At 42.2% G+C, this 27,653-nt stretch overlaps 1 protein-coding gene and 1 long non-coding RNA gene across 2 annotated transcripts; one reads left to right on the plus strand and one right to left on the minus strand.

Annotated features, from left to right (window-relative positions):
• Window positions 1–274: 274 nt before the first annotated feature.
• ccdc9 (coiled-coil domain containing 9) lies at window positions 275–27,653 on the minus strand. The gene is made up of 17 exons (XM_039622817.1): window positions 27,534–27,653; window positions 26,925–26,977; window positions 25,914–26,018; window positions 24,716–24,850; window positions 21,605–21,755; window positions 21,312–21,481; window positions 20,441–20,524; window positions 19,806–19,970; window positions 19,511–19,692; window positions 18,592–18,650; window positions 17,995–18,039; window positions 15,525–15,645; window positions 15,055–15,202; window positions 14,291–14,810; window positions 12,971–13,135; window positions 10,385–10,540; window positions 275–3,939 (listed from the first exon to the last, which is right to left on the minus strand). The coding sequence occupies exons 2-17, from the start codon at window positions 26,925–26,927 to the stop codon at window positions 3,935–3,937; spliced, it is 2,214 nt and encodes a 737-aa protein (XP_039478751.1). The 5' UTR covers window positions 26,928–26,977; window positions 27,534–27,653; the 3' UTR covers window positions 275–3,934.
• Window positions 12,816–14,453, plus strand: LOC120443652. Its single transcript, XR_005615566.1, has 3 exons — window positions 12,816–12,935; window positions 13,106–13,242; window positions 14,321–14,453. It is a non-coding gene; the product is annotated as an uncharacterized LOC120443652 (long non-coding RNA).

Below are 27,653 nucleotides of genomic sequence, written 5' to 3' on the forward strand. Positions count from 1 at the left end.
TGTAGTGTTAACTGAGGATGAGGAGGAACCGTTTGTCTTCCTGTCCTGCAGCGAGCAAGGTCACAAGGTTCAAACAAGAGCTCTGGTGCTCGTATGTGCAGAGGCAGAACGGCTTCTCAGTGCGGGACTGTGTCTGCGAGCAGGACCTGAATTCATGCGTCTTGATGGCGGACAAACGGAGCAGAGACGGTGTCGGTGATCCAGATTCTGTTATGTAGGAAATATTACCAGCATTGTTAATCATTTCCTCACGTGCAGAATAAACACATTAGACTTCAGAGAGAGAAAACATTTATTGGCTGAATGAATAAAACACAAACAGATAAAGCAACAGTTTGCTTTTCATTTCATTGAGGAACACATTTTTAAAAGCTGTACAAGCGTCTAGATGCTCCTTCCCTCTCTGATGTGGACATTTCTCATCAAGGTCTTTCATAACATTAGAAAAAACAGAAGCTACATCTCTTTGTATGCCTTCTACATTTGTGTTTTCAGAGAAGCTTGATGAACTTGGGATTCAGAAAAATGAGGTGAAACTTGCTCTCAGAGTCACACTCAGACAGATCTTGGATGGAAGAGGCAATCACCTCCTCTGACAAAGCAGATCCTGAGCCGGGGAACGCAGAGCTTACTCTCCATTAGTTCCCTACAGCGTCTCTGATTATTTTGATTTCCTGTCAGTCGTCCCGGAGAAGGAGAAAACCTGCCCGGAGACGCCCCTGCTGCACAGGCTGCTGCAAGAGAATCAGCAGGTGGGCGAAGACCGAGAACGCTGGACAGTAAAACGTGATTAGATATCCGCTGCCTGCTGGGCTCAGGAGGTGAACCACTGAAACTGGCTTTACCTAAACATGCGTGCTAAGATGCAGCAATATGAATCTGAACAGCCGATAAAGGAACTGGACTGTGATGGAGACCGGACTAACACACACAACCACGACCTGCTCAAACCGCAGAGAAGAGGAAGACGAGGAAACTTCAGGGATCACAGGCTGCATTTTGCACAGACATTCAATGCTGGAACAATTCCTTTTATAAAACTGTACATACTGCAGTTTTCTTTCAACCCAGAGGCATCACTTTTATTCCTCGGATACAGAATACATAAAACATTAAAGCATCCCCACTCATCCACGTGTGTTTAAACGCCACAGGTTCAACGCTCCGGCTGATGCGAGCTGAGAAAACAAACTCACTCTGAAGCCCTTGGCCCGCTGAGGTATGAGAGAGCAGATTCACTCCAAAATAAACCATCAGAACAAAAAGAGGGAGACAGTTTCATTCACAAACGACTGTTTAAAACATTTGCATTTAATCCCAAAAAACAAAACAAACTTCATACATTGGAGGCAGCGAGTCCTAAGAGGGCCGGGCAAAGTGTAGTCGCCTAAATGTAATGCAATATCAGAGAGAATGACATAATCAAATCATCAACTGGAGTGATTTTTTTTCTGAGTACATAACTGATTTTGATAGATTTGAAATAAAGAGAAGACCCGAGTAGGTCACATGATTCTTTCAGGTAAAGCAGGTGAGCAGCAGCTGATTAACATTTACAGGAAGGGTTCGTTTGTGGTGGCGTTCCAGTCCTGAAGACCAAAAACTAAAAAAAGGAACGAAACGTGGGGAACACGCAGACAAACCTCAGTTTCACTAATTTTAATCTGGACACTTAAAACATGCTGCAGCTCGCTGACGAGTCCAGAAATGGGTCAAACTGAGGTTTGAGGTCTTGTTGGGAGTTTGTCCTTTAACCCTCTACTGCACGCCTTACCTCCTGATATTTAAACTCACAGACGGCCTTTCAATGGAACGATAGAGAAAAGGGGTGAACACCTCCACAGTCCTGGATTTAAAACCAAAATCAAGACCGCGAGTCGTCTGCACCCAGTGCAGGGAGAATGATGCCTGCTGAATCAGTCTTCATTACAGACTCACAGGGGTTAATTTCACAATTTTCCACGACTTCCCAGAGACCTCGTGTTGGAGTGAACGCTCCTGATTTGCACAAAGAACCCTAAACTTCCACTTTATGCAGATGAAGACGTGGCGGCTCGATGCTGTGCCTTTTAAACACCCCTCTGCTTTACGCCTGCAGCAACACCGCAACTATACAGCCGGTGGATTCCTGTGTTTTGAATATGTGAATCTCTTTGTAACTCAGATCAGTGTTACGCTCAACATAGTGACACGACTGAAGAGAGACTGCTGATGTCTGCTGCCTCTGAGGACAAACAAATTTCAGCTTTAGGGTAAAAATGTCACAAAAATGTGATTTTCACAGAATTCTGAAGTGAAATTTTTGTGTTTTCAGATTTGATCAAAAAGGTATCCACATAATAAATTAATCTTTATGAAAAGTGTCTTCCCAAATAATTCAAAGATACCACTTATGTTGTTGCACAGTGAGTCTGTGCAGTTCCAACAACACATTTTTGTTTAAATGTTGATTAAAATTCATATTTAGTGATAAAAACTTGATAAAATCTCCTGGCTGGCTTGGGAACGACTGTGTCACCATGGATGAGCTGGAAAAGATGGTCGGGGTGAGAAAAGTCTGGGGTTCTTTACTCAGTCTGTTGCCTCTGTGACCCGAACCTGGATAAGCGTCAGAAAATAGACTTATGGATGGAAAACGCCAACATTATTTAAAAACATTAAGTAAAAAGGGCGCCGTTTTACTGCCACCATCTACTACAAACAACAATTCATTATATGATATTATTATGTTCGATATCGTTCGACACAAAATGAGCCGATGGAAAAATTAAATGATAGAGCCGAGTTTGAATCTGAATCACATGATCAATTAAAATTTCATTAAATCTGCGTCATCTGTGCCGCCACCTTAAAAAAATGAAGCGGTGAAACTGCAGCGTGACGTTTTGGGACAGATCGGAAAAGCTAGAATCACCGTGATGGAAAAGACGGAAACTGTGATCGGAAAGAAGCGAGCTTAGCAAACACCTGTCACCTCTGCTTAAAGCTCAACATTAACTGGGTCTGGCAGCTGTAGTCCTGCCTTTTCATTTCAACAGCATCAAGAAAATATAATTGAGGAAAAGGCAGATTTGTTTTTCATTGATTAATGTGGCTGAGATCCTCTTACAGGATATCAGTTTAAGCGTGGTCAATATTTGTGTCAATCACCATTTTCTTGCTTCCTGTAACTGTGTTAGAAACAGGACGGCGATCGCCCCATTCTGCGGACGATTGGATTCACTCATCTTATTAGCCAATCAATCAATCACTGAGGAAGTTGGAGGTTAATGATTGTCTTTTTCCCGTGGAGAAATTCAGGTTCCTGGTCCTGAGAGGAGAGACCACATCGACCTTATACAGGCTGGGCTCAGCAGCCGGCTTCTTCGTTAAGGGGTGATCAATGGGGATGAGAGCCTGCGGGACAAAAAGGATGCAGTGAAGCATTGAAGTAATCCAGGCAGTGAAGTAATCCACGTTACCATCTGTAACTTCAGCAGAATCTCTGAGGCAGAAACGACCTCTGTGAGGCTCTCGGGGCAGTGTTAGAGTGACTTTTTCCCCCTTTAGCATGTCTTAAATCACCTCCTGTGCTAACATTCATACACGTGAACACAGATGTTCTCTCAGAGCAGAGAAAACGAGTCTGTAGAGAGAAGTCGCCATTTTTAAACCAAGACACTGATGGACATTTTACGTTTGATGTCTCAGTACTACAGAGAGAGAGGGGAGGTGAAGCAAAGGGAGGGGGTGTTTGATCACAGCTCAGAGCACTAAGAAGAGGTTGGTCCGTGGAGGCGATGCACACTTCCTCCTCCTCCACCTCCTTATCATGGATGAAGTCATTTTTTTCCTGTTTTTTAAAACAAATTTAGATATGCAGTGGTCACGGATGAGTAGTGTGATGCATCCATCTCCTCCTCCTCCTCCATCCATCCTCAGACGTGCTGCAGCTTCAGTCTGTTGATACAAACAAAAGGAGGATGTTTAAAAGTGTGTGGCCTAGAGAACGTGCCTTTTACCCAAAGCACTTCAGACTACCATAAAGGCTGAACATTTGCAGCCATCACCGAGCGTATTCAGCCACTCTGTGGCTCAATGGGAGAAATTATCACATGCACAGAAGCTGGTGATCAATATGAACTCGCGCAGCTGCAGAAAGCCTCACAGAGCAGATCAGAACACATCCTGATCCCTGAGTCACAAACAGCGGTTTGATTTCACGTCCCCGGCGTGGCACTTTCCCACTAAGACGGAAAGATAAGGGAAGGGGTTAAAGTAGGCTGGAAAGATCCGGAACGGCGTCCTGTAGCTTTTAGTTAATGAGTAATTAAATCTGAGAGGCAGTTTAATACATTTTAATATCGAGCGAGTTCATTTTTCATGTTGCTTCCAGCTGATGCCATGGAGGAACAACCACTCAGGAAATGATGTCACCACACAGACACACAGTCGGTAAACCTCTTTTTTCCTCCTCGTTTCTCATTCCTGTCTTTCAGGGTCATCACAGCAGATCATCGCTCTCTGGCATCCTCTGTCACACCAACCCTCTGCATCACCTCCTTTACTACAGCCATTATTCTTCTCTGAGCTCTTCCTCCAGCCTGGCAGCTCCTATCCGTCCTCTGCACATGTCTAAAGCATCTCCACCCACCAGCACTCCGTTTCACCTCTCCTGTGCTTTGTATGATTGACCACAGGTATTTAAACTCATCTACCTTCACTACATGTTCTCCTCGTTGCATCGTCTTGCTCTTATTCGCACACATTTATTCTGTCCTGCCTCTGACCTTTATTCCTCTTCTCTCCTGTGCATACCACCACCTGCTCCCCACTGTCACTACGATCATAAAGTCATGACTCCTATCTGTCCTAAACTGTCAGCCTGTCCATCGCCATTGCAAACAAACAGGGGCTCGGAGAGGATGATCACCCACCTGTTACTCCCACCACACACCTCGCCACTCTCCTGCACCACCCTCCGATACTGCAGATGTCAATAAAGTTGTGGTCACAATGGAAAAATGAAAACTAGTTTTAAACATATCAACAAATATCATCTAACACAAATTTTGAACCACACAAGCCCCTTTTCCATTAGTACCTACTCAGCACGACTTGCCATGGTTCACCACGGTTTTCAGGGTTTTCCATTAGGTCATATTACCTGGTACCAGGTACTTTCTTAGTACCTACTCGCCCGGGTTTCAGACGATCCGAGCAGGTACTAAAATGTGATGTCATCAGACTGCATGCCAGTGATTGGCTGGTCAGCAGCATCACTCAATGAGTCATTAAAGCGTCTTGTTCACAAAAATCAAAACCGCCATTTTTGGAAACCGGGCAATGAGGGGAAACGGCTACAAAAAACAACGCCGTGGTCCCCGAGTCTGATGAAAAGCCACAGACTGAGCAGCAGGTATATTCTTGCCTGGACGTTCACCATTGTTGTAGCATTCGCGTCACATATTAATTACGTTGTGGGACGCTCTGACGTGTTGCTATGACAATGGCCAAGCACATTAGGAGGTACTCAATTGCAATGGAAAACCAGTCGACCCGACCCGAGTAGGTACTAATGGAAAAGGGGCTAAAGTATCCACGAGCTAAAGACGCAATATTTATTTTTCCCTCTCATGAGCAGCGTGGTTTGAGGGATGCAGTAGCACTCCTGGTATTCCTGTTTACTTCTCATCCGTGGTTTAACTTCTGATATTTCTCTCCATTCCCTAATGAGGTTGTTTCTTCACATTTGGTTGAGAATTTTAAAACATCATGACATTAGACTGTTTTACCTTTTAATAACATTAATAGATAAAAAGGTTTTAAAGGATTCGAGAATCTTAGAAGACGGGAGGTTTCACTCAGCCATGTGACTCTTTCCAACAATCCATAAACATTACCAAGAGTGCAAAACAGCCCGTGTCTTAATGTTGTTTCCATGACTTGTTAAGCTAATTCTACCTACTGGTAGCTCCATATTAATAAATAGAACAAGAATGCTCAACGTGGTTTTTAGTGGCGTTGGTAGAGAGTCATGAGCTTCTCTTTAAAACCGTACAGCCACCTCTTTCCACTATTTGCTGAGCACTTTCTGCAAACACTGCTATAACAATATCTTTGCGTTTTAATGTTGACGTTTGCCAATACTTGAGTGATTCACACAATTCAGCCTCTCCACACTGGAGCCTCAGAAACATCACACGATTTAATTCAATCAGACTTCAAACGGACTCCACTGTATCAGCCCTATCATCTGTCCAGCAGGCTGTAGCTCATTTCCTCTGAAAAGCCTTTAAAAGCTTAATTGTGCCTCTAATTTCCCTGGTTTCCTGATCTCCACCCTGACGCCAACACACACACACACACACACACACTACCACCGACACACAAAGCCCACATGAGCTCATCTGACTTGTGCCGTTTATCATGAATGAGTCATCAGAGGTGTAAATGCAGCTACTGTGGATTTTTATATCAGAACAGAAGGAAAGCAGCGATCCTTTAAAACTGCTGTACTCTGTCCAAATGGTAAAAATTTAACTGGATTTAACAAAAAAGTCTGTTTTTAAACGGCCCAGATCTAATTGGATAAAGATAACGCACAAGCAGCTGTTATCAACTAATCTTCTGTGTTAATCATTTCGATTCAATTGTAAACGAATGGAGGAATTCAAATACAAATGTCAAAATTGTGCCAAATGCCAAAAATGTATGGTTTATTCTTATTAAACGACAGAGAAAAGCAACAAATCTTCACTAAAAAAAAAAAAAAGAAAATTATGACAATAAAAGAATAAAAGTCAAAATTTGCTCCAGCGAAAGTCCAAACAACCTCCGTTCACCTTTGTTTTTTTATGGCTGCTGTTTTTAATCATCCTTTGCAGCAACAACCTAACTTATACCTTAAGAGTAGATTAATTAAAATGTTGTTGAATATGTGTGTTCACATATTATTATTATTATGATTTTAAAGCCTTGGTATCTTGGTTCCGTCAGGTGGAACTATTCTCCTCATTTCCAGCTCCATGTTTATTTCTGGACTTTAAAAAAAAAGAAGCTTAGTATGACTCACACTTTAATTTATCTGTATTTATAAGACCCTGTTTTAGCTTCTACCACCTTTAAGAAAAATGGGTGGAGCTTCTGTGACTAGCATGATCATATACTTTCTTACCAAAAAACAAGCAACTCAATTTTTGAAACTTTGGCCATTTTTAAGATTAACGTCCCACATCGTATCAGGATATATGCGCCAGGAGAAGCATAACAGGCCTCCTTCAGTTTGCACCATTTTATTTGGTTCTCCTCTGGTTTTACTTTATGAGATTAACCCCACGCCCACAGATCGCCTTTCTAGCTTTTATCATGCCATCTGAATTTAAGCCCAACTCACGCTGACTTCAATCTCTGTTTCCATATTATGACAGTTCCAGAGAAAAGGAAATATTTATTATTTAAAGCTTTGCCATTTGCCAAAGTGATAACACCCCAGTCACATGATAAATGGGTACAGGGAGAGTGCTAATGACTGGACTTCGTCCAGCCTGTGGTTTATCCACTTAGCTCTCTTTTAAACCACAGTGTGCAGAAAAACAGACGAACGGGCGGAAATGTGAAAAACATCGATTCACACCACGGTGAGTGACTCCATCGGTGCATGACTCACGGCACCATGAAGTGCTTTGGATCCAAATAATCACAAGTGGTAATATAATGGGCTATCACCTATATAAGGGCTGGTTGGCCTTATAGTTCAGTACTCCCATAAACCCCAGCAGTAATGACACGTGTCACAACAAATGAAGAAAAGGAGCATAAAGGAGCACAGTGTTGTTCAGAGACACAGACAAAAAAAAACAAGTTTAAACCAGTTGTTCTCTTTTTTCTTCAACGTCCAGCACCAGAACAACAAAAAGAGATCCACGATTCAGTTTTAGTAAATTAAAGGTTGGCCTCACAGGCTGAGAACCGCTGGTTTAAACAGAGATGAGCAACATAAACAGAAACCAGTTGTGAAGCAGGCGCTCAGCACATTCATGGCAAAAGGAACCATCAGAGCTCAAAGCCAGAGTCACACCGGACTCTCCATAATCTTCACCAAGACTAGGAGCTGCTTATATTTTGAGTTTCCAATCTGTGTTGGGCAGATTAGGCAGGCTAAGCATGTGGTCATTAGGATATAATCTGAGAACCCAGATACTCCGATGATCGGGCCTCTGGAGTTAGTGGCCAATTTTTCTGGGCTTCCAGTGCAGCCAGCTGATATCTGGGGAAAGACTTCCATTTCTGTACTCGGGGCAGGGTTTATGGATGCAGATTATTAAAAAGAAAAACTAATAACAACAGCTTTTTAATCAGGTTTTATTAGCATCAGAAAATAGCTGATTGGATCCCAGACTGGGAGTATTTACTCTGTGCATCCAGAAAATGCCATCTCAAACATGACCCATCAGCAGAATACTCTCTGAGCTTGTCTCATGTATATTCATGGAGATTAATTAGGACCAAACACAAATTATAAGTAAGGCTGAGGGGAACTTTGTTGTATGGATGCACGGATTGTGAAATTCTGGGCTTATGCAGATGTTTTAAAAAGTAAATGAATACAAAAGTGGCTGTTTATTCATTTCAAAATTAAAATGCCTTAAAACGCCTCCAGGGAATTTAATTTCAGAGCAATATCTAATCTAACTTTAACTCCAGTGGTCACTTGGACTTAAAAAAATAAAACAAAAGCACATGTATAGAATCACCTGACCAATCAGATAGAAACTGGTTAAAACGTTCGATGACTTTGCCCTAAAATAAGGTTTAAAAACTTTTTACCCCACTTTTCCCCTCTTACATCATCATCATTGCTTTTGCTGACATCTCAGATTTAAGTATCATGTCTGTGGTTTATAATATCACTGCTCAGTTGTCTATGCACCCACTGTTTTCTTCATCCTCCGTGCATATTAAAAACACCACTTTTCCAGTTTTGAAGCAAATATCAAGATTTCAGCATCGTTTACAAATGCAAATACATAAAATTATATATATCTGAACGTTTGTCTGCACGTCACCAAAGGCTGCTTAAACATTATTGTCCAACATAGTACAAACGGATTATATACGGAAACCAGAAAGGTACAAAACTCTTGCCCCTTGCCTATTTACAGAGATAGACCCTTGGAGATCACTTAAGAAACAAATGTGTAGTTGTAGACAAATGAGCATCAGCACAGAGCCTACAGTACCGCAAGAATCAAGATAAAACCCTGACCTGATGGTATATGACAAGTGGAAGCTATTTAACTAATTAAACGTGGACCTCTCTCAGAGGCACCAGATAAAAAGTCAAAGCATGCACGACTTAGCTGCATGTTTGCACATAATTAATCTAATAATTATCACAAAATTTTACTCTAAAATAAAACCGCGGAGCAAACCTGATCAGACGAAGCTATTACGCTAAAAACTAACCATCCACAGAGCAGAAAGAAGACCCTCAAAGAGTTTAATGGAGCTCATTTGGCTCTGCTCACATACAAGACGTCCTCCATGTTGGCTGAGACACCAACTTCTCAGTGTGTGTACCATCTAAAGTCCAGATTTGTTCACAGCGTTCACCAACAACTCAGCGCCTCAGGCCTGAATTATGCAGATTTCCCTCCTGAGATCCTTGATGGGTAGAGCAGCACGTTAACGGATACTTATGAGTTTGAATGTTTTGACTTAAAAACACATTTTATAAGCGATCTAACTGAAATGATCTGGTTCCACAGATGCCATGAGTGCAAAACAGGCAAGACAGCAAATGCACTCTGATCATATCATCTGATTAACACACTCATATCAGCACAAAAAAAATAAGAGGAGGAGGAGACAGAGTAAAAGGTTTGGTAATGCAGGCAGTGCATCAAGCAGCAGCAATTTCATTACAGCCATAAAAACAATGAAAACAAAAGGTTTTACATGCTGGGGAAGAACAGGAAGAGGAGGAGGAACAGCACACGGGGAGTACATCCAACAAAGGAGGTGGAGTTAAAAGTTTCAGTCCATCAGAGGAGGAGCAGGAAGACAGCCGGGAGGAGTTTCAAAACAGGAAGTGGGTCCTGATCAGTTGAAGGAGGCGGTAGAATTGCAGGTCAGATTTTTTAAAAAGCAGCATGTAAAGCTATCTTTGGGTTTGTCAGGCCACCAAACAGCTCCCGTCATGATTTATTTATAAGGGAACGAAGACAAAAAGAGTGAGAGAGCCACACCATGAGGGAAATGAAAACCAGCACAATCACAAAAAAGCAAAAAAAAAAAAAAAAAAAAAAAAAAAAGCAGGAGCACAGCGTGAGGAGGCGTTAGAGGTGCGCAGGGGATTTCTTACAGTAAGCCACCGTCTCAAAGTCAGTGATAAGGACCGCACCTGAGGACGGCTGCTCTGAGGACTGCTCTGTTCCTGCTGTCGGAGCAGCGTCGCTCTCGGCAGGCGGTGCGTCATCTTCTTTTTCTGCTGAAGGTTCAGGCGAGCTTGGTTCAGCTTCCAGGACGGAGGGGGCGGGCGGGGAGTCGGGTTTGTCTGCTGTCAGAGAGAAAAAGGCAACAACACTCGATTCAGAATGAAATAAAAGCTTATGTTCAAAGGCAATCTGGAGGGAAATAAAGATGTTCAAGTGCAGAAAAAAACCAAAACACTCATTTCCACTGCAAAGCAACACAGCGTCATTCAGCGTGGTGCTATATTAGGAAAAACACAAGGAGAATATTTCTCCTCCGCTCCTTTGATGTGTGCAGTTTCCTGTTTCCTATACTTTCATTGCATCCACAACATTAATTCCTCCATTTTATTGTCACAAGAAAGATAAAATAACTGCAGCTGTGATGAAGTAAAAATCCTGTCCTGTAGTGCTCTCGACTCAGCCTTTAAAATTCTCACAGCCTCATCAGTCTCATTATATTTAGTTTTGCAATTAGAGATAAATAAACTGCAGGATCCAGCGTGCATCTAATCAGCTGTTGTTGGGTGAGAAGCTAAAAATTCTGCAGTTTTTGGAGGCGTTACTTGAATCGAGATTAACATCAGTTAAAATTTAGCTCAAAATGAGCTGAACTGCAAAGTGACGCGGGAGGATTTCAGATGCTGGGTTAGTTCAAGCGGGAGATTAGAAGCACCTGGATTAATCCTCCTGATGCAGCTGGATTAGAGCTGCTGCTGCTGGGATGTGGTTTGCTGATCCTCACTACACCACAGGACTGTCAGCGTGTAATGTTTCTACTCTCTAAAGAAAGTATTTTTTAGTTAAATGTAACAGAAACTAAGATTTAGAGAAGACATGTAAAATGACTGAAATTATATGTTGTATTAACTAAATAAAATAAACCAATACACCCAGCATGTGAAGGATATTCTTTTGATATTTATTAAGACTGAGACATCTACGTTACTGCGACTGAACTATTAATAATTGACTTCGTCTTTCCTGTCGCTCTATATCATCCTAGAAACTTATAAAAAATAAACCTCAAAAACATTTTGAAACAACAAAATCTTAATTTAAATGTGAAAATCCACTCTGAAAATTACAAAGCTAAATACTAATGAAAGATTAATGAAAAAACAAACTATAATAAATCTGGTTCTAATGTTCTGGTTCTTCATTTAGGATAAATTAAAGCAGCGGAAATAACCAGTCATTTTAATATGTGCACGTCTTTGTTTTTGTCTCAGTCACACTAGAGCAAAAATAAGACTGCAACTTTTATGTGCCTGGAAAAAACTGTAGCCTGGTTGATGCACTGAACCAATTCTGAGGTTGAGGATGCAACATCCTCAACCTCTGGGTGACCAGCTTCAATCAAAAGGTGACTGCACGGGTCGGCTGGCAGGAGAACACCCGTCTGCAGGCAGCTGCAGTCACTCTCATACAGACTGGTGAAGGTTTGCAAACTCCTCAGTCTGAGTCACTCTGGGCTCATCTGCAATAGAGGACTCAACTTTCTGCCAGCTGGTTGTTTTCAGGTTATATTTAATATCACTGGAAGTTTCCTGAGTCTCTGGGATTTTCAGCATAATTCATCAGTTAGTTGCTGCATTAATCACAAAAGGACTGTATGTAATTGCAGATTTTCAAAAGCAACAACATCACAAGTTTGTTGGACAGGACTGACATAATTGAGCTCATGCTACTGTCCCCAACCACTGTTGTCTTAGTGCGACTGTAGCTTTAATTAAAAAAAATTAATAGTTGAAAATCTCCAAATACTCTTGTAGCACCTCGGGCTCAGATGTTCTTTGAGTTTTCTGCACACTGATAAGTGTCAATAAGATACAAGCGTCACAAATGTGGCTGCAGACAATCTCCACATGTGACTTTTAGACATTTTCAGGAGAATCAGGTCAGAATATTTTCCATAGCTGTCATTTCTCACACGCGTTTGCACCATCGGAAAAGCTCTGTGTGGTTTTGGTGAAGCAGATGTGTGGACGGAACATGTAGGAGGTCCTAAAAGTCCAGCTAACGTCCTAATACAGCTGTTGTAAAGGCTCACCTTTCAGTACATTCACTTCACCAGATGCACCTTGTTTCTTTTCTTCACCTTTGATTGGGTGTGGTGCTTGCTCTTAATTGCACTCACCTGTCACTCGTTATATAAGGACTGCACTCACCTACCCCTCACTCTTTCTTCACTCCCACATGGGGCGGCAGCTGAGGTGAGTTTCTCTTTGAGTCTCCTGAGTTCATGTATTATTTTGAGTGACTTAAATCATACTTTATGTCCTTTTTAAAGAGAGCAGTCCATGTGTCTTTCTTTTACCCATTATCCAATAAAAGGACAAAACCTGCAAATGACTGATGACTGCTTAAACCCTGAACCTTCCTTCCTCCAAAACAACAGCATCCAGATATTACACTCTCACACAAGTCTGTTGGGCGAGTCCTAGAAAAGTTCAGGCTGCAGTGGATGAAAACAGCCTGGTGCGTTTTATGTTGAGGGGTTAATTTTTTATTACCTTGTGACGGGACTGGAGGCATATCCTCGTCCACCTTCACCTCAGACGGGGCGGGGTCAGATGGCAGCGCAGTAGGTGAGTCTTTAGGAGCCGAATCAGGTTCTGACACCATCACCTGGATCTCCTGGATTTCAGCTTTTTCCGGAGGAGACGAAACATCAACGGCTGAGCACCGAGGATGGAGAGAAGAGGTGAAGATGAGGGGAGGAAAACAAAAGGGAGAACAGAGAGGAGTTGGGGCGGAGGCAGAAAGAGAAATCAGAAGAGACAAGGTAAGAAAATGAGAGAGGTGTGAATATTTTCCCCTCAGTGACTGAATCTTTGACAGAAACAAAGGGAAAATCTGAAGGCTGTCCATTTAACAGATTAAAACCTGAAAGTGACCTTCCCTAATGTTAAAATTATTTCAAATGAGCCGTTTTTTTCCATAAATAACAAAAAGTTATGTAATCATCCCCAAAGGTCTCTGAGAAACACCGAGCACTACGGGTCACAGGTGCAGCAGCATCACCCCTGTGCAGAAGGGAGACATGCTGCGGGACTTCCTGTAGGACAACAGAGAGCTTAAATGGTCCCAAAGTCCTATGTTGAGACACTTCTGCCGACCTACTGGGAGAAATGTTCGCCAACTTGACACAGAAGTAAAAGTTCAGCCTTCAGAACAACATTAAAGTTGCCCGAAGCAAAGAAATAAAGACAGAATGTCAATCACTTCTGCAGCATTTGAAGCTTTACAAGCTCCCAGTTTAAGCTCGCTTAGTTAATATTTGCATTTACTGAAGTGTCTCAATGGCTCTGCTGTGAACACAGTAAAAATGCTTCATTTTCTGCCACTTATCCGAGTCGAGCAGAGGCTGCCTCCTCCTTCCTGGCCAGGAAGGAGACACCGAGGCGTTCCTAAACTAGCCGAGAGACGTGATCTCTCCAGTGTGTCCCGGGCCTCCTCCTGGACATGCAAAACTCTCCGCAAGCTTTACATTCAGGAGTGCTGTTTCTCTCCTGTGATGAGGGTCTAACACAGCTCTCCATCCTTCCCATCTTACACTTCAGCTCCTCTGCGATTTCCCATTAACGCACGTAAAATTGCATCAATGATTCTTCTCTTTATAGCCCTGCACAAATGCTAACTTTAACAAATGGTTTTCAGAAAATGTTATTGCATTATTAACTGATAAATCCACGTTATTTATCAGATTTATTGAGTTTAAGCCACCTGGGATATTATTTGATGTTAACAGTGGTATAGCACATGTGCAGCAGCTTCAGAAAATTGCTACAATAATTCCCTGTTATGGTCTCAGTGTGGGGTAACAATTCTACCTGCATGCTCCTCGCTCTGTGACTCGGCAGGTTCACTGGAGCTGGCAGCTTGGCTCTTGATCTCTTCCTCCTGCTGCTGCTGCTCCTCCTCCTTCTTCTGTGGAGGGCTGGAATCAACGCTGGAGGGTTTCGGCGGGCTCTCGCCTCCCATGCTGCTTCTGGGTGACAGCAACTCCATCTCCTCCCCCCAGTCTGACACGGGCTGATGGCCGTCCAGTGGGGAGAAGGGACTGAGGGGTTTGCCTCCCTCTGGGGACTCCTGAGCGGCCGCTGGGGGCGGGATGTGGACCTTCGGCCTGGGAGTCCGTTGATCTTTGGGGCTTCCTGCTGACGTCTGACGAGAACGAGGTTTGGGAGTTTTTGGGGAGGACTCTTTGCTCTTCGCTTGCTTCTCCTTTCCGATGTCCTTCTTCTCGTCGCCTTTGGAGTTTTGCTCAGAGTCGCTCACCTCCTCATATTCCCCATCATCGCTGGCATCCTCCCATTCATCATCATCCCCTTCTCCATTCTTCTCCTCCACCTAAGGAAAGATGGAAACAAAGTTATCTTTTTTTTTTTTTTTTTTTTTAATCCTGCAACAAATGCCTTATTTGGGGCTGTTTGGTTGGAGTGGCAGGAGCATTTAAGGCACCGGTTCTCATGTCCCACTTCAGAAATTAAAAGAAATTCACACCTCACAAAAAGAAAAAGGATCCATTTTTCTGGAGTAACGGTCAGCATGACAGATACTTTATTATTCATAGAAGTCCAGATGAACCCGTTACCTTCTGTACTGTGGGAGGTTTAGATTTCTCTTCTTCCTCATCGTTCTTTTTACTCTTCTCTTCTTTCTTCGTCTTCTCCTCCTTTTCCTTCTCCTCCTTTTCCTTGTCCTCCTCTTCCTTCTCTCCCTCCCAGCGGTTGTCATGCATGCTGTGAAAAGTTTCAGAATAAAAGGTTCAGTGGACATCGCACCAGCGTGAGAAATGCACCGAAAAATATCGCAATTCTCAACAAGAGCTGTTAAAATGTTTATTAAAAAGGAAAAATGAGGAACATTTGTTAAAAAAATATTAATATTCACTGACAGTCTCTAGAAAGTATCTACAGTACAACTAGTTTAAAAGTCATTTTAGTGTTTAAGATTTCAGTTTCTTCACTGTAGAACAGCTTTGTGATGAGGAATTAATTACATTAAAAAGTTAAAATAAATAAAATAAATGGATCTGTCAGCTGACGGTGAGAAAAGTTTTACCTGTAGCTCTGCTTCTGTCCTCGGCCCCTCCCTCTGCTCCGGTCGCCCCTCGGCCCCTGGCTCCTGCCCTGGGACAGGAAGTCGCCGAATGTCGGCGCTTTCGGAGGTCGCTTACTGTCATCTAAAGGAGACATCGATGGTGAGTATAAATCAAAGTATTTACTGCTGTGATGTTTAATCTAAAAAAGCAGAAAGCAGGTGATGGCTGTTTCATCATCACTGCTCAGGAGTGGTGCACAGGAGTGTGGGTTTTTAAAGTAAGAAATAAAAATTCAAGATGGAGAGGGGGGCACATGTTGTGTCATAAACATGTCTTTATGCCACTGGCTGTCTGATGGAAAGTATCCAGGCATGTAAAAGTCCATCTAATAATGTTAAAAATAAAACATTTCAATAAAAACTGCCTCCACTGATTCCTCCGCTCCGGTCTGCGAGTTAATGTCATAACTTGCTTGACAGCTGCTGTCCCGCTGTGTCAGCCTCCTGCAGAGTGCGTCTGAGCTCTGGGACAAGGCCAGATGTGTATTATGATTGATGGCTCTGAGAAAGCCATCAATCATATCATGAGAGAAAGAAAATATTTTAAAGATGTAGAGAAGAGGGATGACTACAAGTAAAACTGAGAACGTCCAAATTTTAAAGCCACCTCGTTTTGGACTCCTTTAGAGTGTTACAACTGGAAATTTGAGTGAAAGAGAAAAGGGATGTTGTTCGGAAGGTGAAAGAAAGGTGTTGATTAGGTGACCAGCTAATGGAGACATGAAGGAGGAGAAAAAAGGTAAAAAATAATTTTTTCCAGTATTTTGTCTCAGGAGATATCCACACTGAGTTTTCAGTGTCAAACTGAAGCCAAAATGTTTGTTTTATAACATTTTTTTTTTTTTTTTTTATGACCAACTTTGGTCCCAACATGTTGATGCTCAATCTGATGACTCTGGTTTGACACAAAGAATCACAGTTAGAAGATCAACCAAGTATCAAAGAAGACCTTCCACATGCTTTAACTTGTTTTGGCCAGCGGCACATTAACACATGGTGATGTTCAGTGGTACCGACGCTTTCATAGTCAATTTAAAGGCAAAATTTTTCCATGTGTCGCACATTAAAAGACAAAAGAGAGAAGAAAAAAAAAAAAGCTGACTTTGGGGTGGTCGCATGTTCCCTTTTTTTTTTAAGGATGTGGCTGACTTTTTATGGAAAAAAAGAAATGTGGAAATTTGGAAAAGAGTCAAAGTCAGAGAGGGAAGAAGAGCAGAGACCAAAAGCTCAGACGAGGGAGGAGGATAAGAACTCAACAGGGAGAGAGGAGAGGATGTTATTAAAAGGTCAGAAAGAGACAGATACAAGTACAAAAGAAAAGAAGGGATCAGTGAGGAGACAAAGGATGTAGGCAACAAGACTGAAGAGGACTGAAGGATAAATCACAGTGAAGACATGCATGCAGCCAAAGGCAACAAAAACTGAGGACCATCCACAAACACTGGACATCCTGAGGTTGCTGTGTGTGCAGGCAGGAGCATCTGAAGTGTTTCCAGCCACAGAAAGATTAGAGCTGCTCACACAAAGGCAAACCTCTCCGAGCTGTCACAATGTCTGTGATTTTAGAGATCAGAGCAGTCAAAATTTACATCAGAGTCCCCGAAGGTTAAATTGAGACAGATTCAGAGTATTTGGATATTTCCAAAGACTCAAGATTAACCTGCATTTAAAATTAAAAACATGATCTACTACTGTTGCTTAATTCTCACAGTTATACACAATTCTTCTAATTTCAGTGCCTTGAATGAAGACAGTTTGCCTTTGGTTTGGAAATTCTGGGGCCTGTAACATGAAGCATGTTTACTTCAGGTTTAACTCCAGGTTAAGGAGGTGGATCATGGTAACTACTGCATACTGACCAATCAGTTCTCTGGAAAAACAACATTCCCAAAGGGGATCCTGTGCTTTTCCATTTCAGACAGTATGAGGGACTTTAGTTTAAAAAATAATAATAATAATAATAATAATAATAATAATAATCTTTCTTTGGTGAATCAATAACAGAAAGATCCTTAAGATCCAACTGTATTGCTTCTTAAAGTTCATTAAACGATGACATACTACTAAAACAGTCCTATAATCTTTAAACTGGGCACCTAAGCCTCGACCTTTCTGCAGGAACGCCTGTATTCAACGACCTGCTCACATAACTGGACCCTGCACACTGCAGCTGTAACTACAGTCAGCTTTAAGGAGTGAAGCCTGATAAGAAAAAGATTAATGTTACAGGCCCCGGGTCTTAACATGAGCTAAAAAAAGTGAAATTAAACGCCGGTATCAATAGTGGACTAAGCTGATTGTCATTATAACATCATTAAGGGCTGCGTCATCATGAGGGTGAGTCGGGCATGTGAGTTAGGGGTGAGGCTGGTTTTGGGTGCAGCTGCTTCACACAGACACACTCAGACTCAGGCCCATGCTGTGGTCTAACCTGAGGCCCTGCCCCGAGGCTCTGTACGAGAGTTATGCCCCCGCGCTGCAGAGAGGACACACAAACACATTACACTACATCTGCCACACAAACACACACACACCAAAAACATTATCTGTGAAATAAGGTTTTGACATGAACACTCACTGCAACTCTGTAAACATCATTTATCTTGCTACTAAGCCAGAGTAAAGACCATTAAAATCTCTGCCTAGTCAAATAAAGTCTTCAGTCCTTTGAAAAATAAAATAAACATGCACTGAGCTTTGTATGTTGGTCAAAGTCAGTTAGCACAATAAAGAAAATCCGGACTCCTCGGAACGGAACGACCGCGGCTCAACTCCGAGCTTGATCTGGACTCCGGGGAAACACGGCGAGCATTTACATAACGAGGTTAATTACTCAGGAGGGCGACTGTGTTGCCTCTCATACAGAGTGGGGTGTTTGACGTGTATACATCAACACAGCAGAGTGACATCGTGTCAGACGAGCGAAGGCGTGGCATGGAGGTGGATCCAGGGTCAGCTGCTGTGTTGTGCTGCCAGCTGTTGTGCAACAGCATGCGATGGGTGTGTGTGCGCGTCTGTGTGTACTTGCCTCTCCTGCCGCCCTCCGATGGGATGCCCTCAGTGGCCGCATATGGGTCCTCTTTGAACCTGTGAAAACAGCCACAGGGTTACACAAACATCAAACGTTAGCATCCTCTCTGCCACGTCAGTCTGTCGCCATCTTTATCCCAGCAGACGCTTCCATCGTGCTCACCTCTTCCTCCCCCTCCATCTTTGTAAAGTCACTAAAGTTCTGTAGCACAGCTTTAGTAGACCCAACATAAGCTGCACTATTTCAGACACTTAATAATATTTCTCACCACAGACACACAACAGATGGAGGGTTTCTAAGTCTGGACTTTTGCAGGACCAACCAAGGACAGTCAGATTTGTCCTGAAGCCTTATGAATGCTGCAGCTCACTACACTCCGTCCTACTTTGCTGCATTTATTCTCCCTTGAACTGCGCCCCTGCCACTGAGAAGCATCTCCTTTCAATGCCATCTGACAAAGTCCAAGCAAGCTGTCCAGCTGCTCTGCGGTGAAGGGCTGATTGATGGAGCGCTGCTGAGATGATCGTCCCTCCGGCTCAGTCTCTAAACTCTGCAGATGACTTCTGAAGCTCCATCAAAGTCACTGTCAGGTTTCTGGTCACCTCTTCATGAGATTGTTAGCATCTTCCACTTCAATACTGTGCCGACTCTCAGACTCTGAACAGTTTTTGATCCATTTCTTTGCCACAGTTTTATCTCATAGCTCTGCAGAGGCCTGTGATAAGCTGGAGGAGGTGGCTGGGGAGGAGGAGGTCTGAGTTTCTCTGCTTGGGCTCCTGCCCCCTCAATGCTCTACCAAAGTGACTAGAGGGATGAATGGATGTGCAGAGGCTGCCTTAAGACTTCCTGGCATCTTTATGTTCTGCAGTTTGAATTATGGGATCTTAGTTTACTTTTAAAAGACAAAGACTCTTACATGTTGTCCGTCTTCTGCGCGTCCCACTCTCGTCTCCACTGGCCTGTGGCGTTACGATGGCGTGCTAATCTCTCCTCATCTATCTGCTCACGCTCCTTCTTCCAGCGCAGGTACTCTGCTCTCTCCCGGCCGGTCATAGACATTGTCATATCCATAGAGCCTTTGGGACCAGGTCTCCGGCTCTGCAGAGAACAGAGAAATCAGAGTAAATAATTCCACCACAGGAGTTTAAATAAACACAAAGGTAAGGCTCAAAAACAGAACCACTGATCTCCATTTTTAAATTAGTACTCACGGTCCACTCTTTTTCCAGCTCAGACCCTGTCTTCACATTGTCAAAGTCCAGTCCCCCCCAGTTTCGTACATGTCTCCGGCTGCCCTCCTTGCGGTCCGTGTCCGGGGCTGGACCTGAACGTCTCGGGTCATCCAGGAAGTTACGGGTCGGTTTGTCTCCATCCTGCTGTGAAACAGAATGACTCTGTTCAGTTCAGCCTGAATCAGTAAAAAACTGATTTTAAAAAAACAAAACAAAACAAAAAAAGACTGCGCAGAGGAACCACACGATTTAAATGTGAGACCAAAGCAGAGACAGTTAGCTTCATAACACTTGATCTTATAGGAATCTTATGTTATACTAATTTAAGAGGATAAAAAATAAAAAAAACATGGCAACTTATTAAAAAAGCACATCTGGTGTGTGTACAGTCATAACAATCCATCTGTGCCCTCTCACTGGACAATAATTTATGCATTTACACATCACCTCTGCTATATTAAGTAAATTAATCTCCAATAAAAATGAGTGGTTAGAAAAATTATTATTATAATGTTGATAGTTTTCGTCTTTCAGAGCCTTGTCTGTAATATCCATATCAGGAAATCAAACCCGCTACGACACATGGCAGCTGATAAAAACAGTGACTTTCATACCCGCTGTCCTCTCTCATACTCTGCTATCCTCTCCATTTCTTCATTCATCTTCTCAATGTTCTGTCGTCTCTTCTCCTCCCATTCCTGTCAGCAAGTTTGTGACATTTGAGTTATTATTGAACAGGATGTTAATGTTACAGCAGTTTTAACAACACTGGAAAATGACTGCATCGTCCATGTTACAAAGTCCTCCACCAGGAAGTAACTGCAGCAGATTTTGAGCCAGATTAAAGTTTTTTTCTGCAGTATTTTTCCAAAAATCCCAGTTTTAGTACTTTTATGTTAAAAAATTAAAACTGCTGGGACCAAAGTTAAAACATGTGACGTGGCTACAGCAATACATTTGTAGATGTTTCGCACACATGTAAATTCTTTGTATCATGTTTTTCCCTTCTCACTGAAATCCTCCCAGCTGCTGTTTAATACTGAAACTCAACATTCGGTGCTTAAAGCGGTAAAACGTGTTCATTCTCAAACAGCACAAGAACAGAACAAGCTTTGAACATTCACAGGTCGCACACTCGAATTTATGATTTAAACAAGACACATAACTGGATAAGGATTAGCTCGGTTTATAGATCATCAAGTCATCTTTCGTTTATTATTTCGCAAATATGAATTTGTTAATATATGACAACAAAAGTGACACATTCTCATACCTCACATAGAGCTAGCTCTGAATTGACTTTAACAGTTAATAAATGAAGCCCCATGAGACTTCACTGATATTGATACATGATTTGAAGTATTCACACTACCACGTATACCACACAGTCACACTCTAAATGTATTATCTTCAGTGTCTTGCATCGTGCAGCATGCAGCTGCATCCTGTGTGAAAACCTCCCTCAGACAGTTCATCCTCACCCACCTTGGATTTCCTGTCTATTCCTCCTGGTGTCCCTTCTCCTCCTCCTCCTCCTCCTCCTCCTCCTCCTCCTCCTCCTCTTCCTCCTCCTCTCCTTCCTCCTCTGCGTCCATGGCCACCTGGTTCACCAGGCTCTCCATCTCTGGGTGTTCTCGGTTCCCGGTCTCTCCTGTCTTGGCGACCCCCGCTGCCACCTCCTACTCCTACTCCTTGTCCTACTCCTCCACCACCACCACCACTACCACCACCACCACCACCACCACCTCCTCCTCCTCCTCCACCTCCACCACCACCACCTCCTCTCTGACCTCCCCGACCCATTCGCCCAGACCCGGTCCTCCTGGGGGGGCTGCGGCCATCACTCTGCCCTCTGTGGCTGTCGCTCTCCTCTGATGTCTTCCGGCCGCGAGGAGTTCCCGGTCTCCATTCATTCACAACTCTCTTCTCCTGTAAGCAGCACACACACAGACTTTCATTGAGGACGGAGCATTGAGGGGATTGCTCAACATGACATATGTGGTAGTTTAAAAACACCATCTTTATTTCTGAGTCTCTGACTAATTAAAACACCTAAGTGTCCATTTTAGCCTGTTATAATGTGGATCAGTAACAACTTTTAGATCATATTAGTTACCCATATAAGCCACCCCTATAAGTTATATTTGGCTACCAATAAATGATAAGATCTAACTTCCAACAGACGAGTGAGGGAAAGATCTGTTTTGGATATATTTTGAATTTTTGTGGTGCCAGAAGAGTTACAGCGCATGGCAAAAGAAAATAAACGTTTGTCTGATTTATGGTGTAAAATTGAAGTTTTTCATTTAGATTTTTGTCAAAAAAATCTGAGTTAAATGAGTTAAAAAGGGTACTTATCAGCAGTAGAGCTCATAAGAAGTCAGACAAAGCCACATTTTATTCACACTTTAAATTAGACAGCTTGACAGCAGCTCATTGGAAAAGAAGGAGAATGACCTTCATTGCTGCTGCCTGCAAACACACCATTATTACATAATATTAATGGTGTAATAATGGTAATACGTAATATAATACATTACATTATGCAATTACTTTTTTCAGTATTGTCAGAAATGTTAATATTTCGAGAATATTTCAAAAAAAGTGCAAGCAATAGCATGAGGTAATTTTTAGGAAATAAAAGGACTTACAGGGTGAAGATTATAACACCACATCATCTTCAAAAAACAAATAATGTCTTCAACTCAGGAAATGGAACAGCTCAACTCTTACACTTACAAATTCAACTCCATCTCCTCAATCTAATGAATGAATGTCACATGAAGTAAAGGCTAATCTGGGCTATGGATTATGCAAAGAGCTACAACATGATGAACTCTGAGAGGCTGAGTGATGAGACAGAAAGAGGCCACAGTCGTTCATCAGGTTTTCAAAGGCCTCTTCAGAAAAGGTCCAACAGACTAATGGGCCCAGATTAACCCTTTAACCAGTCAGACAGGCGCTCGTGAGGAGCAGTCAGCCCCCTGCTGTTCTCCTGGCCTTTTTTTCTGTCTTATAACCTTTTCAGGTTGAAATCTAGGTGCCGGCAGTGATCGGTAGTCTTTTCTGAGGCAATCTGGATCTCAGCAGGAGCTCACTCCACTCTTACACCTATATCCCTCCTGGATCTGCTTACCGGCAGCTTCTTCAGCCCACAGGAGACTAATTAGAAACGTGGCAAACTAAATGGCTAATGGGGGGGGGGGGATTTCCCTCAGGAACTGGATGTGACCAAAAACAGAGCGTTAAAAAACCCTGATTTTAACCAATGGGCCATGAATGCAGCTCTACAAGAATCATTATGTTGTTCTATAGAAGGTTTGACATATTGTTCCAGTTACATAAATTACATGCAGGTTTTTCCTAACTTCCCTGCAGTTCCTCTACTGACCACTTGAGGCTGCACCCTAAAGTGAGTCCCTGCGTTAAAATGACCACCTTTACAGCAGAAGCAAACATGTTTACAGCCTGGTATGAAATCTAGTCTCTGAATAGTTCACCCGTCCATGTGTCCATGAGGTCAATTCAAGTATTGTTACTCTGTTACTAATTATTGGGCATTTTTCTGGTGCACCTGTACAATATACAGGTGCAGCTTGGCAAGCTTAGCTGATCATTTAGAACTGCACTCTTTTTACCCCAAAGGAGGAAACCTTTGGCTCAAAAACAAGCAAAAAACAAACAAACAACAAACCCCCCAACATCCTGGCAGCCAAAATGCAGGCTTCAGAAAAATCTGAGTCAATGTCGCTATGGCTACATCCATCCATTATATGCAATCCATGTTTTTTCTCCTTTTCAGACAAATGTATCCAATTTGTCTAATTTGTGTTCACAAGGCACGCTTAAATCCTGTTTGTCTGCAGGAGAAAAGGATAGATCTAACAAACAGAGATGATCTGCATACTGAGCAGAAAGAGCTGGATAAACCGATTACACAGACAGTTCTCCAGTATGATCGCTACTTTAATAAGCTGGCTAAAGTTCATTCTGCACAAACATCTGCCGTTAACAACATTATGTTAGTACAGCAGGTACAATCACCTCAGCTCTGTTTCCAGACAATTACCTGACATGCTTTTTTAAAATCCCATTTTTGCCCAGCAGAGCTGCATGAATGGATAACCACGTTAAAGAGAAAACTCATCTCATGAACTCTCACAGGGTAACTTTGGGTATTTTTAGTGTGTGCTGTGCTCTAATTTTATGCCTGCTGCTTCACTGTTCTCTCCAGCCATCCTAGGCTTAGTACTTCAGGCCTTTGAAAGCAAAGTGGCAGCAGAAGAGTGTTAGAGGAAAATTACCTTTACAGATTTGTAATCAGTAGGAATCCCTGCCATGATTTGTAAAAACAGGTAAACGTCTTCCATCACTACTTTGTGTCAAAGAAGTGAAATATATGTTTAATCATTTTAAATTCCAGAAAATCCAATAAAAAAGAAAAATAGCTGTGTGTAATGATGACTGAAGTTCCTACATATGTGGCCCAGTTAGAGTCTAGCACCTGCCCACAACACACTTTCCTTCTGTTCTGACACCAGATCTGCACCAGTACACTCTGTTTTGATTTTTATCTGGTGCGAGCGGGCGAGAGCAGCTCGCTTCTCTTTGCTGGCTTCCAGTTTACGGATTAATTTTAAAATCCTTTATTTTCCATTTTATCTGTCTGAACTGCTGCACGCACAAGGCCTGTGACATTCTCTCGAGTCAGAAGACCAGACGCGTTCATCTCTTACACGGTTTGACTGTACAGCACTTTAGTCGGCCCTGTTGTTTTATGCTGTGCTTTACAAATTAAATGAGAGATGTGTCTGATAGTGATGGAAGTACAACATAATCTGAACCTGCGCCACTAAACAAAGGATGTTCAGTTCGACTTGATTTCTCACCCCTGTTGTTTTAGAAAGGTCGACTGTGACAGTGAAGTTTTCTTTCTCCTGCTTCGGCTCATGGGGGCGGGGCTTACGAGGTGTTGTCACCGCAATGCCCTCCTGCTCTGCTTTCTTCTTATCTTCCTCTATTTCCTGTTAAAAAATAAATAAATACAGGAGCCCAGTGAGACCAATGCTTAATAAGAAATGCACCAAAGACAAACAGGTCTGGGGTGTGTTCTGTGTTCATACGACAAAAGTGAGAAGATTAAGTGAAGTAGCCATCTGTGTGCAGCTGATGGACACTTTTATCCCACAATGCAATGCGCAAAGGGAATACGACAGCTACTAATATCGGGGAAAATAAAAACTGTTTGTTTACGGGAAAAGAATATCTATTTTCCAATTAAAAAGAAAATTATTTTGATCGCTCTGAACTGATGATATTGTGTTTCATCCTTCAGACACTTTTTTTTTTGTATTTCTCAGTCTGTACATGTAAAGCTCAAGAGAAGCTGTGCTGGTATCTTATCTGAGACCTGAAAAGAACAATATGGTTTTCTAAACATTTCTCATCATATTTCAGTGGTTACAAATCTAATGAAATAAAACATATGACAACTATTTAACTCCCAAATCTTTTGACGAGACCATGTTGCTCATTCAGCTTCATGAAGTGAAGAATTTCTTAAGAAATAGAAATGAGTAGCAGTAAATCCTGAAACATCAGCTGGCCTCAACATCCTGACAAATAAGATGAAAACGCAGGGAGTTCGCCATGAATAAATGAAATCAGAAGAGACAAATGGTTTAAAAACAAATAAAAACAAACAAACAAAAAACAGTTATTCAGGGTTTCCTGATTCAAAACAGGTCTTTTGGTGCACACACAGCATGATTGGCTCCACTGAATGTTTATAAAGGCCACTTAAGATTTTAAGGTATTTCAAACTTGAGTTCATTAAGCAAACTTGTAAAAAAAAAAAAAAAAAGTTGTTGAAATATTTTTTAACCACAGTCCTAATTTGTCTTGGCTTTCGTCTTGAGTATGCAGTATAAACTTTGACTAATGTAGTAAAACAAGCTGCTGTTATGTAGAACTGAATCGTTGTGTTGTGAGATATTCTGGGGATGTCATCATTCTTCGGTGATGACAGTTATCAACATGAAGATGGTAGTATTAAAGATACATTTAGTGTGTAAAATCTTTCCATACCTGGTACCTCTTCATCAGAGCTTCATTCTTCTTCCTCAGAGCTTCAATTCGCTTGTCCAGCTCTGCATCCTTCTCCTCCTTTGTCTTGAGATCCACCGTTGAAGACTGAAGCAAAGAGGAGGAAAGCAGAAGCGACAAGACCAGTTTGGCCTGTATTACTTTAATGTGCAGCGCTAAACTAAGCACAATGAAGATACATCAGCTGTCCCAGCTTAATTAAATAATTGTTTTGCTTTTATTACAGAGGAGAAAGAAATAAGACACACATATGCAAATATTAAATGAGAGAGAAAGAACGCGAGATATTGCGCTCAAAGAACGCAAAACTGAAATCAATGGGAGAATTATATAACAAAGAATAAAGATGGCAGTAGAAGTAGCAGAACATACTTTTATACACTTGTCTCGTCTTTGTCCTTCTGTCTCATGTTACCACTTTATTATTGAACTGTATGTTTTTAATGCTCATGAATTCTTTCTGTCGTAACGCTAAACATTTCGGGTTTTCTATTTTCTACGTGAGGTTTTCTTCCATTCTCATTTTTCATTCAGTTTTATGACTGACTTTCTGCTTGAATTCAGTAATCTGCTGCCACTTGTGTGTCATAGCACTTCGTGGACTCTATAGACTGACAGGTGTACAATCAACAGAGGCTGTACATGGCTGCATAGTTCAAGGCAAAGGGAAACATTAAGTGAATTTTACAGGAGGCGGGAGCCGCAAATATGAACGCCCTCTGTCCAAGTTTAACTACAGACAGAAGGAACATGTCTCAGGACCGAAGGCAACAACTTTGTGCACTTTTGGGATGAATTTAATTTAAATATAGGATGTTAGGAACCAAGAACAGCCCTAAAAATTGATATGACTCTCCAAAATACGAGCCTGAAACTGTTACCAGGATGAGTGTGAGAGGATTAAACTTCCTTCTAGACAGACTTTGGTCCTCCTGAAAGTTTTAAGTAACCTACACAGAACATCAAGACACTGTCTGCAGTGTTTTTACTCACCATAGCTGCCTTTGGCTGTTCTTCGTACACTGGTGGCTGGCTGCTTGTTCCACCTGTAAAGAAGATGTAGAGGATGAGGAGCTTCCTACCGTTTCTTTACCTCCACTATACAGATACTACACCATGAGTAAGGTGAGTTTATTCAGTAACAGAAATTGAGTGGTGACTGGGTACCGCCCTCTTTTCCCTTCTGCTGTTTCACCCTTCCTCTCTATTGATTACACTATTGAAGGTAATCACAGGTGAGTTTACAGCCAGGTATATGATGAAAACCATTTCAAAAGCTTCAGTGAGTGTCTCAGAGCTGCAGACAAGATGTATATATGTCACCTGAGGAACAGCACCACGGCACACATACCTGAGGCTATTTTAGTACATCTAGCCTCACCTGAGCTGCAATAAAGAACTGCTTTGGTGTTTTTGTCTGTCCCTGGTCTGCTGTTCGGTAATGTAAGCACACTGAGCCATGTCTGAGCTGTCTGAGCCGATACAAAGCCGCGAGGAGCCCACGAGACGTGGAAACAGACCACCGCAAACACAGAGACGACGTGCAGAAGAACACCTGGATGAACGTTTACACGCACTAAAGTTACAGTCCGTTCACGTTACCTGTTTCAGAGGGAAGTGTTGCAAAGGCTATAAGGGTCAATGTTTGAACTCGCTGCTGTTCGCCAATTCCTGCGCCTTAGTCCGTCCTCATTATTCCACTTCCTGTTAGCAGCGGCTAAC

This window comes from Oreochromis aureus, linkage group 14 (genome assembly GCF_013358895.1).
Source record: "Oreochromis aureus strain Israel breed Guangdong linkage group 14, ZZ_aureus, whole genome shotgun sequence".
Lineage (NCBI taxonomy): Eukaryota > Metazoa > Chordata > Actinopteri > Cichliformes > Cichlidae > Oreochromis > Oreochromis aureus.